General features: G+C 41.3%; 1 protein-coding gene across 1 annotated transcript; it reads left to right on the forward strand.

The window, feature by feature from the left end:
- Positions 1 to 240: 240 nt before the first annotated feature.
- Positions 241 to 9,341, forward strand: LOC143294942 (cytochrome P450 2B4-like). The gene is made up of 5 exons (XM_076606463.1): positions 241 to 683; positions 4,119 to 4,415; positions 4,982 to 5,296; positions 7,268 to 7,711; positions 8,234 to 9,341. Exons 1-5 carry the CDS (start codon positions 287 to 289, stop codon positions 8,416 to 8,418), a joined length of 1,638 nt encoding a protein of 545 aa, XP_076462578.1. The 5' UTR covers positions 241 to 286; the 3' UTR covers positions 8,419 to 9,341.
- Positions 9,342 to 17,536: the final 8,195 nt, after the last annotated feature.

A 17,536-nucleotide genomic window follows, 5' to 3' on the forward strand; every position in this document is an offset into this window, starting at 1 on the left:
AGATAAAAGGTTGACCACCAGATGTAAACATTGATTGATTGAACGATTGGACTTTTTTTTTTCTTTTTTCTTTTTTTTGTTGTTGATGTTGTTACAGATTTGTTTTGCCTTGTTTAGTCTGTCTTGTTTTGTTTTATTTTATCTCTCTGTAGTGAAAGATGCTACTGTTCGTTTTATATTGTTTGTTTCATACTATTCTCTGTATTGTGTACATGTTTTTGGAATTTTTTTTTTTTAAAGGGTTAAAAAAACAGGACTCACCTCCTCACCTCAGGTCCCCCTCACCATGACGTCGTCGACGACATCCCTCATCACTATGGTGGAGGACATCCTCGGCCTCTCCGTGACCCTGCTGCTGACTGCGGTGGTGGTGGGGCTGTCCTTGCTATGGCTGTGGCTGCACCTCACCAACCATCCACGTCCCGCCACCACCAGGCTTCCCCCGGGCCCTGGGTTTGCCCTGCCCGTGCTGGGACACCTGCACCTCCTGGGGAAAGACCCCCGGGCGAAGCTGCACCAGTGGCGCGAGCGCTACGGGGACGTGTTCAGCGTGCTCCTCGGGAGCCGGCAGGTGGTCATCCTGTGCGGGTTCCCTGCCATCTGGGAGGCCTTCGTCAAGCACGCCGACGTCTTCTCGCACCGCCCGCAAATGCCTATCACCGACCGGATCTGCAAAGGCAGAGGTAAAGGTCGCTTTTGGACGAGGAAAAGCACCACACAAACACATGCAGCCATGCACACGCACGCGCTCACGCACAAGGATGCGCACACCCACGCATGAACACGCACGCATGCACACACACAAACACACACACACTGACATACACACCGGCGCACACACATGCACACACACACACACACACAGAGACATACACACGTGCGCGCGCTCATGCACAAACCACACATGCACACGGACACGCACACACACACACACGCGCGCGTGCACACACACACACACACACACATTCACCCACTGACATACACACCCGCGTGCATGCATGCACACACACACACACGCACACACACACACACGCACACTGACATACACACACGTGCGAACGCACGCACCACACATGCACACGAACACACACACACACACACACACACACACACACACACACATACACATCACAAAGTCAGTAAAACAAAATAAGTATTGAAAAAATCAGTTAAACTGAAGAAATCAGCAAAGAGAAGGGTCACACTGAAAGAAAAATGAAACGAAATAAATGTTCTCTGATAATAAGTGATGCCCGACTACGACCATCAGAACGGCAGAGGAGGCAACTGCTGTCCTGACTATCCGGGCTAGAATCTGATTATAGCGAAGAGTGTCTTGCCCAAGTTACATCCCCACTCTCTCGTCCAAGAAGGCTTTAGGACAGTCGGCGTTTGGATGATTCCCCTACAAAAGACTAAGCTGTAAATGAAATAAGTGTTAACTAAAGATAATTATTAGAAAACAGAAAGACAAATGTCATTTAAGGGAAAATGTGAGATCGTTGGAAAGCAAAAGTAAGTCAAACAGAATAAAGGTGGTCACTTTGAAAGGAAACAAACGTAAGTTAAGTTGAACAAGAGAGGCAAGGCCTTCAAGACTCACTTGTGATACACTTTAAAAAAAAATCTAATCGTTGAAATGTGTTCTGTATTTGTTATTATAAAGCTTCGGGTTGAAAAAAAAAAGAAAAAAAAAGTCCTAACCAGATTCGAACCCCGCGTGTTCGAGTGAGAAGAAACTGTCTTACTCATTACACTATCAGGCCTCCTTAATTGACGTTCTAACATTTAATATTTCAACATACTTTTTTAAAGGCCGATAAATCAATTTTGGTATTCACAGTGAGAACGCTGTTTAAATCATATTATTCTGGTGTATCTTGGGCATTCAAAAAATCTTTAAAGGCAATAATAAATTCTTTTTCAGTCCGCGGTAAAGGAGACGTGGCTATCGCCACAATCACACTGCAACATTTAGCTGTTTTCTCTAGATCTAGATAGATGTACAAGTTTAGTTACACCCGCCGGGAATGTAGTACGACACGGTCGATTCAATTTCTCTTTTATCTTCATTCTAGTTTAATAGTTTTAAGGTTGATATGAAAATTGAGTATTCTGTTAAACTAATAACATGTAGAGCCAAGTACAAGTACTTCTAAACGTCGTAAGAAGTGAAAAGGACTTCATTTTGAGAAAAGTCAAGACTGGAATTTTTTTCGTTTCATCATGATCAATTCAATGGTATTAACTCGCATGGTTTACAATTTTTAACTGAATTCCGACTGATTCTGTGGATATTCTTATGGCAGTTTGGGGCATAATCCAGTAAGTGATGAGGCGTTCACAAATCTTTCTCTGAATAAATATTTAATGGTCTCCTTCTCCAACTTTCCATCACATGTTATCGTGTATTGTCCATTGAATATAGGATTGAACGGGCAGGTCAACAACTTCAAACAAAATGGCGTAGTTCGCGTTCGCGAAGAATATGAGCACGTGCTTTGAATGTGTATAAATATGTGAACGCAATTGATTTTTGCCCATGACCTTCAGGGGTCAACCAATAGATCTGTAAAGTCCACTCGTCGTATTGATTTTAGTATTTTCCGAAAAATACCACCTGGGCAAATGAACATAGTGAAAGCCCTGTACACTGAGAGTAAAACACACAAGCTTTTTATGTATTGAGTATAATTTCAAAATGTAATGTTTAAGATGAGAAAGATCAGTTTAAAGCAAATTAATTCCCCTAGCATTAATTAAAAAGAAGTTCCTGTTTGAAAAAAAAAGATAATAATGACTGCTCTTGTTGTTGTGTCAGAATATGAGATCAAAGTGCCAAGTTTAGAGAATAAAAAAATAAAATAAAATAACAGTAAATACATTTTGCATATAATTTGGCTTCTTTTAAAAAAAAAATTTTGTGCCCATCCCAAAGGTGCAATATTGTTTTAAACAAGATGACTGGAAAGAACTGAATTTTTCCTATTTTTATGCCTAATTTGGTGTCAACTGACAAAGTATTTGCAGAGAAAATGTCAATGTTAAAGTTTACCATGGACACACACACACACACAGAGAAAGACAACCAAACACCGGGTTGAAACATAGATTACAAGCTGCCCACCACAGAATGGCATATCATTATGTATAGTTATACATTCAGCGACCTATGTTACCAATGGCTAGGACTTAGCGCCCAGATCTGTACCCCTGTTCTTTTATTGAGTAGTGACAACTGGACAGTTGTGGTGCCGTTATCCTCGAACTGCTGTTATCTTAATTTTGCAGACAGAAATGATAACGGATCCCCGCTCAACTCTCAGACAGTCAAGCAACAAAATTAATGGTGTAGGCCTACTTGGGATTTATCTTCTTCTCCAAACTCCTAACTTGGAGACGCCATGACAGAATCAGGCGTCAGTTGAACTTCTGATTAAGTGTTCACCAGTGATCAGGGTTCAAGACCCTTGATTCGGCATGGTGTTGCGTCCTTGGAGAAAGGCACTTTACTCCGATTTCCTCACTCCAGCCAGGTGTGATTGGGAACCAGACTCGGCAGTTGGAAAGGGTTTAAAACAGCAGAAGGAGAGAACTGGGCCTTGCCTTCCTTACCCTTGGGGGCTGAGAGCCCTAGATCGACACAGTGAAACTCCTTCTACTTCTTCGTTCGTGAGCTGCAGCTCCCACGTTTACTCGTATGCACTCGAATCGGCTTTTACGTGTATGACTTTTTACCCCGCCATGCTCCGTTTTCAGGGACGGGGGTGCATGCTGGATATGTTCTTGTTTCCGTAACCCACCGAACATTGACATGGATTACAGGATTTTTAACGAGCGTGTGTGATCTTCTGCTTGCGTACGCGTATACACACCAACTGGGTTCAGGCACAAGCAGGTCTGTATATATGTTGACCTGGGAAATCGGAAAAATCTCCACCATTTACCCACTAGGCATCGTTACCGAGATTCGAACCCGGGACCCTCAGATCGAAAGTGCAACGCTTTAACCACTCGGCTATTGCGCCCGTCGCACAGTGGATATGAATTCGCTGCCCCGTATGTAAAAGGTCTACGGGACCTTTGAGTAACCTTCAACCTCCAACCTTCATCCTCAGGTATCATCCTGTCGCACGGCCCTACGTGGAAGGAGCAGCGGAAGGTGTCGCTGGAGATCCTCCGCAAGCTGGGCATGGGCAAGAACCTGCTGGCCGGCAAGGTGCAAGAGGAGGTCAGCCACTACATCCGCGCTATCGAGGATCACCAGGGTCAGCCAGCGGACCTTCACCGACTGACGACGGTCAGTGTGTCCAACAACATCTGCTCCATCGTCTTCGGGCGGCGCTTCCGCTACGACGACCCCATCTTCATCCGCTACATTGAGAACGTGGAGGACAACATCGAACGCCTGGGAAGTGAGATGAATCCTGTATTATATGCACGATGATGATGATAAATTAATACTGCTGCTGCTGCTACTACTACTACCACGACTACTACTACCACTACTAATAATAATGATAATAGACATCATCATCATCATCATCATAATGATCATGATCAATAGACGAAGAACAAGAAGTCATGATCATTTAATACTCACTCTCTCTCACTCAGTCACACACACACACACACACACACACACTCACACACACACACACACAGCGATACACACACACACACACACACACACACACACACACACACACACACACACACACACACACACACACACACACTTCTATTGCTACTACTACACCTTTTGCTTCTGCTGCTGCTGCTGCTGCTGCTGCTACTACTACTGCTACTACTTTGAAAAAGAAAAGTAAGCTAGAAGAAGAGCAAGAAGAAGCAGAGTGCAGATGATGATAGTGATTTTGATATACTGATTCACTCTCTCTCTCTCTCTCTCTCTCTCTCTCTCTCTCTCTCTCTCTCTCTCTCTCTCTCTCTCTGTCTTCATCTATCCATCCATGCACAGGCGCGGCCGTCATCCACTTCATACCGTTCCTGGAGTACCTGCCAGGAGACCTCTTCGGCATCCGCCAGATCATGGCCAATGTCAAGGCAATTGAGGAGACCTTCTTTCAGCCTTTGATCGACGAGCACGTGCGCCCTTCCACTATGACCGGGGGCGGCGACGATGACGACAGTGGCAACGATAAGGACGAATTGAATGGTGATAGTGATGGTGATGATGATGAACATCAGCAGGGACCTGCCAGGGATTTCATCTATGGCTACCTGCAGCAAATGAGGAGGAAAGAGAAGCAAGGAGTTTTTACCAGCCTCTGTGGTAAATCTTTTTTCTTTTTCTTTTTTTTTCTTTTTTTCTTTTTTTTCATTTTTTTTTTTCATTATTTTCTTTTTCTGCCTTTTTGACTCACTTGTGTAAACAAAGTGAGTCTATGTTTTAACCCGGTGATCGGTTGTCTGTGTGTGTGTGTGTCTGTGTGTCCGTGGTAAACTTTAACATTGACATTTTCTCTGCAAATACTTTGTCAGTTGACACCAAATTAAGCATAAAAATAGGAGAAATTCAGTTCTTTCCAGTCATCTTGTTTAAAACAATATTGCACCTCTGGGATGGGCACAAAAAATAAATAATGAAGCCTAATTATATGCAAACTGCATTTACTGTTATATTTATATTTTTGTATTCTCTAAACTTGGCACTTTGATCTGATATTCTGAGCCAACAACAAGAGCAGTCATTATTATCATTTTTTGTTCAAACAGGAACTTCTTTTGCTAAGCATGGAAGTTTTATTTATTTTGCAAACGTTTTGGTGCAGATAGTAAAGAAGGGAAATTACTCTGTAATTAATGCTAGGGGACTTAATTTGCTTTAAACTGATCTTTCTCATCTTAAACATTACATTTTGAAATTATACTCAATACACAAAAAGCTTGTGTGTTTTACTCTCAGTCACAAGTGAGTCTTGAAGGCCTTGCCTCTCTTGTCTTATATTTATTTATCTGTTTATTCACTTATTTATTTATTTGGGGGGTGGGGGTGGGGGGTCTTTTTCGCGTTGTATTTTATTTCATTATCTATCTGCTTACCTTTTTGGGTATGTTTTTTTTTTTTCCTCAAGGCCTGACTAAACGCATTGGGGTTACGCTGCTGGTCAGGCATCTGCTTGGCTTGGCAGATGTGGTGTAGCGTATAATTATGGATTTGTCCGAACGCAGTGACGCCTCCTTGAGTAACTGAACAGAACTATTGTAAAAAAATAAAATAAAATAAGGAAGATATAAAAGAAAGAAAGAAAGAAGTTAGTCAAAGCGAGTCGTTTTAAATGTCAGGTCAGATCGGATTATACTGCATTGTATTGTGTTGTATGCATTGTCCAGATGTGAGCAACAGAGCCGTTCTTTTTCCGATAAAATTGAACAAATTACACTGATCACACTGATGTAAAGTTTACCACTGTTGGGGGGCGGGAACATAATTAATTTGCGTTTGATTTTTAATAACACTTCTGGCCTAACAAAGAGTAGAAAGACTAGAGTGTGTAAGGGAGATTACACAAGCGCGGAATTCAGCTCGCCAGCGGGAAAGCGTTTAGCGCAGTACATGTGACTGACCGCTGCCGCGCTGATGCTGACCTATACCTCTGTGAGCAGGACACAGAAAGCTAGTAAGAGAGATCTGTTGGGTCAAAAGGAAACAAAAACATTATCAATTTCATGTTGTTGGGTTTTTGAGTTTTGGGGGGGGGGGGTTTGTGGGGGGTTTTTTTTTGGTTGTTTTTTTTGGTTGTTTTTTGTTGTTTTTTTACACTAAATTGGTAGAAGCCGCAAATTGCTGACTGTAAAGGATTGTGGATGAAAGTTTTTTTGTTTTTTTTCACTTCAGTGTTTAAATTCGTGGTTTTAAACATGGGTGTCTACATTGTACAACGTCGGTGAGCATGCTCTATGTGGAAAGGCGCTTTGTAAATTGAATTATTATTATTATTATCATCATCATCATCATCATCATCATCGTTAGTTGTAGGGTTATCATCATCATCATCATCATCATCATCCTTATTGTTGTTGTTGTTGTTGTTGTTGTTGTTGTTGTTGTTGTTGTTGTTGTTGTTGTTGTTGTTGTTTGTTAGTTAGTTAGTTAGTTAGTTAGTAGTTAGTTGGTTAGTTAGTTAGTTAGTCATTTATTTATTTATTCACTTATCTATCTATTCTTTTTCTTTTTAATTCGTTTATCTATTCATCTATTTATTTATTCATATATCTATTTATTTTATTGTTGTTGTTGCAGAACCGGAGCTGCTGACGACGGTGGGCGACCTGTTCATCGCTGGGACGGAGACGACGTCGGTGACCCTCCGCTGGACCCTCCTCTACTTCCTGCACCACCAGCACGTGCAGGACAGGTGCTTCCAGGAGGTCCGCGAGGTCATCGGCCTCCACCGCCCGCCCACCATCCGCGACAGGCCCCGGATGGTCTACCTGGAGGCCACCCTCAACGAGGTCCTGCGGGTTTCCAGCATCGCCCCCTTCGCCGTCGGGCACTCCACGCCCTGTGACGTCAGCTTCCGGGGCTACGTCATTCCCCGTGGCGCCGTCATCATGCCGTTCCTGGACACGGCGCTCCATGACCCGGAGGTCTGGGGCGGCGACCCGTACAGCTTCCGCCCGGAGAGGTTCATCGACGCCGACGGGAAGCTGGTCAGGCCTGAGGAGTTCATTCCTTTCGGAGTTGGTGGGTATGGGTGGTTGTGTGGGTGTGGTTGGGTGGGGTGGAAGGGGGCAGCGGGCAGGTGGGCCGGCGGTTGGTTAATTTTCTGTCTTGGTACCTTGAATTGTGGGACCTGTTTCAAAAAAGGCGCTACTTCCGGATACGCAAGGGACGTAATGTACCAAGGGAGGCTATTTGCCCCAGAAGCTACTTTTGATTTCTCCGCCTAGCCCTCCCACTCACTCTCTCCCCTGCAGTCTTCCCCTTTTATCACAATGATTTTGAATATGATTATGATTATTATGATGATGATTATCATTATTATTATTACTGCTATTACTATCATTATCATCATTTCGTTTCTTCTTCTTCTTCTTCTTCTTCTTCTTCTTCTTCTTCTTCTTCTTCTTCTTCTTCTTCTCCTCCTCCTCCTCCTCTTCCTCCTTCTCCTCCTCCTCATCATCTTCTTCTTCTTCTTCTTCTTTTTATCATCACTATCATTATCATCATCACCATGCTCACCCTGTGCACGGCTGACGGCCACAGGACGCCGGATGTGTCTGGGAGAGGCACTGGCCCGGGTGGAGCTCTTCCTGTACCTCAGCACGCTCGTTCAGCACTTCCGGTTCCTGCCACCGGAACCGGAGGCCCTGCCCAGCCTTGTGGGACACCTGGGCGGAACGCACGTGCCCGAGCCCTACAAGATCCGTGCTGTACGACGCCGGGAATGAGGAGATAGGGGAAACCACCCCCCTTCCTAGAAAAGAAAGAAAAAAAACAACAACGAAAAAACAAACACATTGCGGGGCCTTTGAATGTATTTAATTGGGGAAAAATGTATTTGCTATCGAAAACATTTTCAAACTATTGAAATACCTGTTCTCAATACGAGAATGTGTGCTGGTACCTGTTCTCCCTGATGATTTTGCTGAAGCAAATATGGTATGTTATAATTATGGTGAAGGTGTATCATGAATTTTGCCTTATAAATGCAACTGAAATTATTTTCTAAGCTATATATAACATGCAGATATGCAAGAGAATGTGTTTCTTCCCTTTTTTAAACGCTGTCAATATCAATATGTTTATTTATTTATTTATTTATTTATCTATTCATTTTGTTTCTTTGTTTCTTTTTGTTTGTTTATATGTTTCTTTACTAACCAGTTTATATGTCTATTTATCTATCTGTCTAATCATCTATTTATTCTTTATCTATTTTTAGTGTTTGTTTCATCATAATGTCCCATTATGCTTAATCGATTGTAAAATGTTTTAATTTGCACAAAAAAAAATAAAAAATAAAAATAAAATAGAATAATACAAGTGCGCGCATTTCCACGTATGGACGCACACGCACTGGGGTGCAAGCACACACACACACACACACACACACACACACACACACACACACACACACACACACACACACACACACCAGTCTGACTGGATACGAGTGGTGCCTTGATGCCTTTTTTTTTTTTTTTTTTTTTTTTTTTTTTAATCCTTCTTCGACCATTTCTATGATCATCATCATCATCAGTCTCACTGAAAGACTTGTTGCATCTGCTCTTTATTTAGTATTAATTGTCTGTCAAACACACACACACACACACACACACACACACACACACACACACACACACACACACACTAAACGCACGCACAGGCATGGAGCAAAAGACAGGGGTTAGTCTCAGTTTCGCTGGCTAAAAACTTCACGGCCGTGTTGCCTAAGGCGTACATCGGAAAGATACAGACATCCAAAAGATACAGACATCCAAAAGACATCCAAAAGATACAGACATCCAAAAGATACACAACATTATATATACCCGCTGTTTGCCAAAAACTCAGCATCATACCACTGACCATACCCCCAAGAACTAGAAAACTGTTCGAGTTCTCATGAAATTGGTCCTTAACTATTTTCAGAACAGAGTAACACCGCAATCAATTCTTCTGTCAGATTTTGTTGTTTTTAGTTTGTGTTATCTTTTCAGTTTCTTCGTAATAATTCCCTTCGTTTTTTTGTTTGTTGACTCACTTGTGTAAATAAAGTGATTCTATGTTTTAACCCGGTGTTCGGTTGTCTCTCTCTTTCTCTCTATGTGTCTGTGTGTGTGTGACTGTGTGTCCGTGGTAAACTTTAACATTGCCAATTTCTCTGCAAATACTTTGTCAGTTGACAAAAAAATAGGCATAAAAATAGGAAAATTTTATTATTTTTCCAGTCATCTTGTTTAAAACAATATTGCACCTCTAGGATGGGCACCAAAAAAAAAAAAATTAAAAAGAAGCCAAATTATATGCAAACTGACTTTACTGTTACATATATATATATATTTTTTTTTTAATTCTCTAAACTTGGCACTTTGATCTGATATTCTGACACAGCATCAAGAGCAGTCATTTTTATCAGTTTAGAAGAAATTTTCTACGCAAAGAATAAAACATTCCACTTGGTAATTAGGTGTATATTTTCAGTGGTTTCACACTATCTTCAGTTGTTTTTTTACTCCCAAAATAACTAGGCTTCTTTTAAAATTCTTTTTGTTTTGTTTTTAATAGCAGTTTTTGTTTGTTTGCTTTTGTTGGTGTTTTTTTTTGTTTTGTTTTGTTTTGTTTGTTTGTTTTTGGCGGTGGGGCGGTGGGGGGGGGGGGGGTCTGGGGGGGGCGTGGGGGGAGAGGGGGAGGGGAGGGGTCATGCAGTTCTGCCCCGTCATCTGCATCGTTTTAGTGGCATTACTTCCACGCCACTCATTCCGAGTCTTCCCCATACACAGCCACACCCGGGTTAGTCTGTCAAAGTATCAGCGTCAGCAGTCCACAGGGAACCATCGAAGTTAGGTCGCCAGGAAGCCACACACCTAAGGAGGCCCTGCACTGCTGCTGAGTCACTTTGGTGTTGGTCAATAATGCCTATTATGATTTAACGTACTTAGGACATCACCTACTAAGCACAGACGCGGCGGAACTAGACTGAGTAAGCGTTTACCCCCCGAGAGTGAAGACCGCCACCACGTCCCTCCCGGTAACGAGAGTCCCCCATGAATCTGCTGACTCCGAAGACCTAGACAGGGCTCACCCTAAGCATGGAAATGGAGGGGAATCGAAACTGAGGTCACCATGAGAGCAGGGCATGAAAAGACAATCTGCCCCCCCCCCAACCCCCTCCTCCACCCTATATATTCATGTTGAACTGTGGCGGAGGAGGATGCTGAAGCTGTTATAATGGAGGTTCATGTTAGGTTTGGGACTTCGCAGCAAGGCATGTACTTTACAATTCCTTTTCTAATCATAATATCCCAGCGTCAACTAGGCCCTGGCCAGAGATGGGGACACTGGCAGTGTTGGTCAAGGAATTTGACCAACTTGAACTGACATCCAAAGACGCATCCATGAAGTGGATGATATTCGACTGATTGTGTGGTCCCAGTCTTCCCATTAAAGGCCATAGTACGCTCAACCCTGGGTATAGTAGGAGTCGGCCGCGGGCCGAAAAACAACAAAAACAACACCTCCACTGGGAATCAAACCCGCGCCCTCCCAGTATCATTATCAGTATCAGTAGCTCAAGGAGGCGTCACTGCGTTCGGTCAAATCCATATACGCTACACCACATCTGCCGAACAGATGCCTGACCAGCAGCGTAACCCAACGCGCTTAGTCAGACCTTGAGAAAAAAATAAAAATAAAAAATAAATAAATACATAAAAAATACTACTACTACTACTACTATTTAAAGGTGCAAAATCTTGACGAAGTCAATTCTAAGCGCACACCCAACCACCCCCACCCCCACCTCCCCTCCCCAAGACACACAAGACAACAATGATGATGAATAAGCAAATAAATGTAAAACATACAGACACACGTTCACACATACACACACACACACACACACACACACACACACACACACACACACATGCATAACAGATATGCAACAAACATGCAGTTTCACATTGAAAGCACAATCAAATACACATAAACGTACATGAGCACCAACACACACACACACACACACACACACACACACACACGCACACCCCACCTACTTGCGCACACTCATTTCTGGGCTACATATCGCAGCTTCCACGGCACACACAGACACACAAGTTTCAAGTTTTAATTATCCTTTCACTCCCATTGGGGTATGGAGGATTACTGCAAAATAATCTTTTCGTGCCCAGAACAAACATTTCCAAATACACAACAATATCACATAAAAGTTAAGAAAACACAAATGTCTTTTAACTCCAAAAGTATAACTAGGCAACATTTGCAAATCTAATCATCTTACTTACAGCTGAAATGACTTTTTTGCCTCTTTTGAGCATATTACAAAAATTAAAAACCGATTTTGGAGACAAATATTTTTTAGGAACATATCTATTTCGTAACTGATCATAACTGGGACATTCCATTATAAAATGAAACTCATCCCCAATCACAGACATGTTACAAACCTTACAAAGCCGTAACTCTCGTGGTATGCCTTTGTGTCTCCCTGTTTCTATTTCCAGCTTATGGTTACTACTTCGAAATCTGAAGAAGCTGATAACATAATTATCAGGAATTTGACTTATATATTTTTCTCTACCAAATCCACTTTTGAAATTTCGATAAAACAAACATTTACTACTCGCCTCTAGAGCATGTCTCCATAGATTTTGAAAACTATCTCTCAAAGCAATGTTGACATTCTTGCAGAAAGATTCCCTCTCCAAGAAGAATTGACCATCCCAAACACAGTCATACCCTGCTTCTATTAAAACTTGTCTGATACAACTCATCCATTTTGAAGAATAAATACCATTTCGATATAAGTCAAGTAATATCAAATATGTTTTCCCAGAATATTTTTCTGTTTGATATCACAAAGCTGGTCCAAAATCGAACTAATCTCATTTTCACTAACACACTAATTGGATAAATACCAGTTTCTCCATAAACAATTTGGGTCATAGTATTTCTGTTCAGTTTGAACAAGCGTTTCAAAAATTTCAATTCTAATTTTTCAAGTAAATCTACATTTTCATAACCCCATATTTCTGCACCATACAATAAAATAGGAACAATCATAGACTGGTACATGTCCAGAATGATATGTAAAGGTAAATCTTGATTTTGAGCATTTTTTTAGCTTTATAAGTTCCGTTTCTACTAAATTCGATGCCAAGATATTTAAAAGAATCGACAACATCCAAACATGCATCACCAAACTTAAAAACAGGCTTTAGCTTGTTTGTAGAATTAAATATCATCACTTTAGTTTTCTTTACAATGACCAATAAACAACAATGGAATAGCTCGGGTGCTTACTCTTGCGGATGATGGCCTGGTCTTCAAAACTTCGAAAGATGCTCAGGAAAGAACCAAAGCCGTCCAGAAACAACTAAACAATATTGCTCAATGGTGCAAAGACACAGGATCTTCCATCAATCCAGCGAAAGCCCAAACGTTGCTGTGCACCCTGAACAACAGAACCGCGAGCAAAGCACCACCTTCTGTGTCATTCGATGGGATTCAGATCGAGAAAACTGAATGCCTACGCTACCTAGGAATACACTTCGACAGGATGCTGACCTTCAGAAAACATACGGAAAATACTGTTCTCAAATGCAAAAAAAGGCCTTTCAGTCTTAAAGGCAATGGCAACCAAAGGTATTAAACAACGCCACCTCTTCCTGCTATACCAATCACTCGTCCTCAGTGTGATCGACTACGGACTTGGCCTAACAACACCGTCTCAAAGCAACCTCCTAAAATTAGAAAGAGTACAAAATGAAGCTATGAGGCTGATCCTTGGAACAACAAAAGACACGCCCACAGAAACCATGCGATACCTGCTTGACCTTCCTCCAGTGCAGGCCAAAAACAAGTTAGAACAGGTCAGGACCTACTTCAAAGCATTAGAAAACCCTCAAAACCCACTGCATGACGCAGTCAAAGAACCAAAAGGCAGCCGTCTAGGGCGAGGAAGATCATGGATGGGGCAAGCAGAAGACACAATCCAGCTAGTATGCCGACTACAAGACCTGAAAGAAACAAAAGAATGGGAGAAAAACCCCGAAAACCTCAACCATCTATTCAACACAGCCATTTCACCCACTCTAGGAAGACATTGTCGGGAATGGCCAGAGGGCAAAACTGATGCGGAAGTGAAGCTACTCATAGAAGAAAACAGTAAAGAAGAGGACATCATCATATACACAGATGGCTCAGTCACCAAAGACCAATCCGGTTGGGGATTTACTGCGAAACAAAATGGAAAAACAGTTAGGGAAGAGAATGCTGCCTGCAAAGTCACAACCTCCAGCCTAACGATGGAAGTTGAAGCTGTGACACATGCCCTCCAGTGGCTATCGTCCATCCATACGCCCGGAAACCAACATGCCATGATTCTAACAGACTCAATGAACCTCATACAGAAAATTGAAAACGGAATGGGAAGCCCAGAGTGGCATAAGGCAATGCGCAACTTTCAGATAAAAAAAATCACATGGTCATACTGCCCGGGACATGCAGGAGTTAAGGGAAATGAGCGAGCTGACAGACTTGCTGGTAACGCAACACCAACGAGCGGCCTACATCTAGGAAAATCGGAAATCCTCAGAAAAGTCAAAGAATATCAAAAAGAACAGGTACAAGGCCATCACACCATCGATCGCCTCAAAGAAATAAAAGCAGAGAGCGGGAGCGGCCGTAAGTCTAACATGAAAGGTAGAGCACGATTCTTTGCAAATCAAACAAATATCGGCATCATTTCCAAACCAACATTGCGCAAATTTCTTCAAAACGGAACAGAGTCTCTGTGGGCTTTTCCAAATACAGTAGACTGAGCAACACACTAGACGCCACATTCTTGGCATCAGAGATCTTTTCCCATCCCTCTTGCGGCCAATCAGAGGCAGCCTCTGTGCGTGTGTGTATGTGTGTGTTTGTGTGTATGTGTGGGTCTATGTTTTTGAGTGCGTTTGTGCATGCGTGAGAGTGTAAGTGTACACAAGTGTCAGGAGAGTTCTGTGCATGTGTGTGTGTGTGTGTGTGTTGTGTGTGTGTGTGTGTGTGTGAGGGGGAGGTGGGGGTGCAGGGAGGAGGTGAGATAGAGGATGAGGTATGTGAGTGTATGCATGCCTACACTGTGGGAGCATCAGGATATTGGAACGTATATATTATATATATATCTTTGTATATATGTGTGTGGGGTTGGGGGTGGGAGATATGGACGTGTGTGTGTGTGCTTGTACAAGTAAGTGTTCATCTGTGTGTGTGAGTGTGTGTGTGCGTGTGCGTGTTTGTGTGTGTGTGTGTGTGTGTGTGTGTGTGTGTGTGTGTGTGTGTGTGTGTGTGCCGTGGAAGCTGCGATACATAGACTAGAAACTCCGAGTGTGTGGAGGAGGGGGTAGAGGAGGTGCAGGGAAATTTGTGGTGTGTGTGTGTGTGTGTGTGTGTGTGTGTGTGTGTATTGGAGCTCATGTACGTTTATATGTATTTGACTGTGCTTTCATATCTATGAAACTGCGTTTTGGGGGCATATCTGTTATGCATGTGTGGGTGTATGTGTGAATGTGTGTCTTCATGTTTTATATTTATTTGCTTATTTATCATCATTGTTGTCTTATTTATTTAATTATTTATTTATTATTATTATTATTATTATTATTTTATCATTATTTTCATTACTACTATCTTTTTTTTCTTTTCTTTTCTTTCTTTTTTTTTTCCCCATCATAATTATTATTTATTTATTTATGTATGTACGCTTCTCTCTCTCTCTCTCTCTCTCTCTCTATATATATATATATATATATATATATATACTTTTTTTTTTTCAAGGCCTGACTAAGCGCGTTGGGTTACGCTGCTGGTCAGGCATCTGCTTGGCAGATGTGGTGTAGCGCATATGGATTTGTCCGAACGCAGTGACGCCTCCTTGAGCTACTGATACTGATACTGATACTACAATGACCACTAGTTTCCATTCTAAACAATGTTTGTGAAAAACATTGAGGGACTGCTGTAATCCTTCTTTCGTCTCTGAAAGTAAAATTGTGTCATCTGCATACAACAATACAAATAATCGCATGTAATTATCTATTTCTGAAATGTTAACATTCAATAAAAGATCAACAGATGGACTCTTATGCTCAGTCAAATACAACTCTAAATCATTGAGATACAGAGAAAAAAGCAAAGGCGTACACCCTTACAAATGCTAAAGAAATCAGATTTTTCACCATTTAAAAACACACATGACTTAATTCTATCATACATGTTCATTATGACACGCAAAATTTTACCATTCACGCCTTCATGAACAAGTTTTTGCCATAACTCACTTCTCCAAACTGAATCAAAGGCTTTTTTAAAATCAACAAAAGCACAGTAAAGTTTCTTCTTTTTCATAGAAAAAATATCAATAAGTGATTTCAAAACAAACATTTGATCTAATGTAGAATGGGACTGTCTAAATCCTGCTTGGGCTCCTGAATGTATATTGTTTATATTGATATAATCAGTCAGTCTAGCATTTAACACTGTAGTGAATAGTTTTCCAACACAGCTGAGCAAAGTTATTCCCCTATAATTATCACAGTCAAGTGTATCACCTTTGCCTTTATACAATGGCAATATCAAGCCGGATACCCATTTTTCTGGTACAACACCTTCGTCCAGTATCTTGTTAAATAATTTACAGTATGTTTCTGTCAGCAAAGGAACGCTGTTGATATATTCACTACGAATCATGTCTTCATCGGCACTTTTGCCTTTCTTCAGTCTTTTGATGGCTGAAGTAATTTCATCTTCAGTAATACATGCATTTAAGATATCATCATTATCCTCTAAATTGATAATGTGCATTGCCGTTATACTGTCAATATGTTCATTATCATTAACGTTAAGGTTACTGAAATGGTGAAACATGTCTTCTAAGTTTATGGGACATGATGTTTTCTTTTTCTTTTTAATTCTATTCCATAGTTCTCTTGAATTGCTTTTGCGTAAACTTCGTAGTTCTCTGTGCCATTTTTTCCTCCACGTCTTTTCTGCTTTTTTTAAAACGGACTTGTAACTTTTGCTGACTCTTTCCAGGGTGTCTCTATTTTTACTAGAATTTCTTTTTTTTACTCTGTGTTTAGCTTTAAAATATTCTGATCAGCTTCGTTTGCATGTGGAATCAAACCAGCTGCGACTATCTCTGTGTTTTGTCTTAGAAGTACGAATTTGATATGTCCCGAGAGTATCTTTTGCCGTCCGAATCAGAATGTTTGCGAGTTTATCATTTATGACGTCAATATCATCAGCATCGATTGCGTCATTTAAGTGTGTAAGCTCAGCGTTAGACAAATTTTCTGGAAAAGAAGCAGCCTTTTCCTGTTCCCATTTTCGTATTATTTCATTCTGACCTGTTAGATTTGATGTGGCACATTTTTTATGACACGGTATGACAGCCGTATCAGTATGATATATATGGTTAAATATGTGACACTCAGTAGCCAGAGACAAGATCAACGGGCTGTGTACATCAGATAATAAAGCATCAAAAGGGGAAATAGTAAAATCTGTTATTTTTGTGAACAAAAAGGGGGATCCAGTCATGTAGTCAACCACAGTACAGCCATTACTAGTAAACATTCCGATTCCGTCATCTCTGCCTGCTCTTCCATTAAGAATATACAATGAAGACGATTTACACAAGTCAATCAATCTATACCCATAGTTGTTTGGTCGACGATTATCTTGATTATGTCTACACTTAATTGGATATAACTGCTCATCTAAAACATTGATCAAATCATGGAATGGACCTTTACTGTCACTCTGATGTTGATCAATAAA

Source organism: Babylonia areolata, chromosome 20 (genome assembly GCF_041734735.1).
Source record: "Babylonia areolata isolate BAREFJ2019XMU chromosome 20, ASM4173473v1, whole genome shotgun sequence".
Lineage (NCBI taxonomy): Eukaryota > Metazoa > Mollusca > Gastropoda > Neogastropoda > Buccinidae > Babylonia > Babylonia areolata.

Excerpts from the sequence above, each read along its gene's own strand:
- LOC143294942 (XM_076606463.1), top strand. The coding sequence starts at position 287 with ATGACGTCGTCGACGACATCCCTCATCACTATGGTGGAGGACATCCTC. Across the intron at positions 4,416-4,981 it reads CAACATCGAACGCCTGGGAA|GCGCGGCCGTCATCCACTTC; the intron begins GTGAGATGAATC and ends ATCCATGCACAG. Across the intron at positions 5,297-7,267 it reads AGTTTTTACCAGCCTCTGTG|AACCGGAGCTGCTGACGACG; the intron begins GTAAATCTTTTT and ends TTGTTGTTGCAG.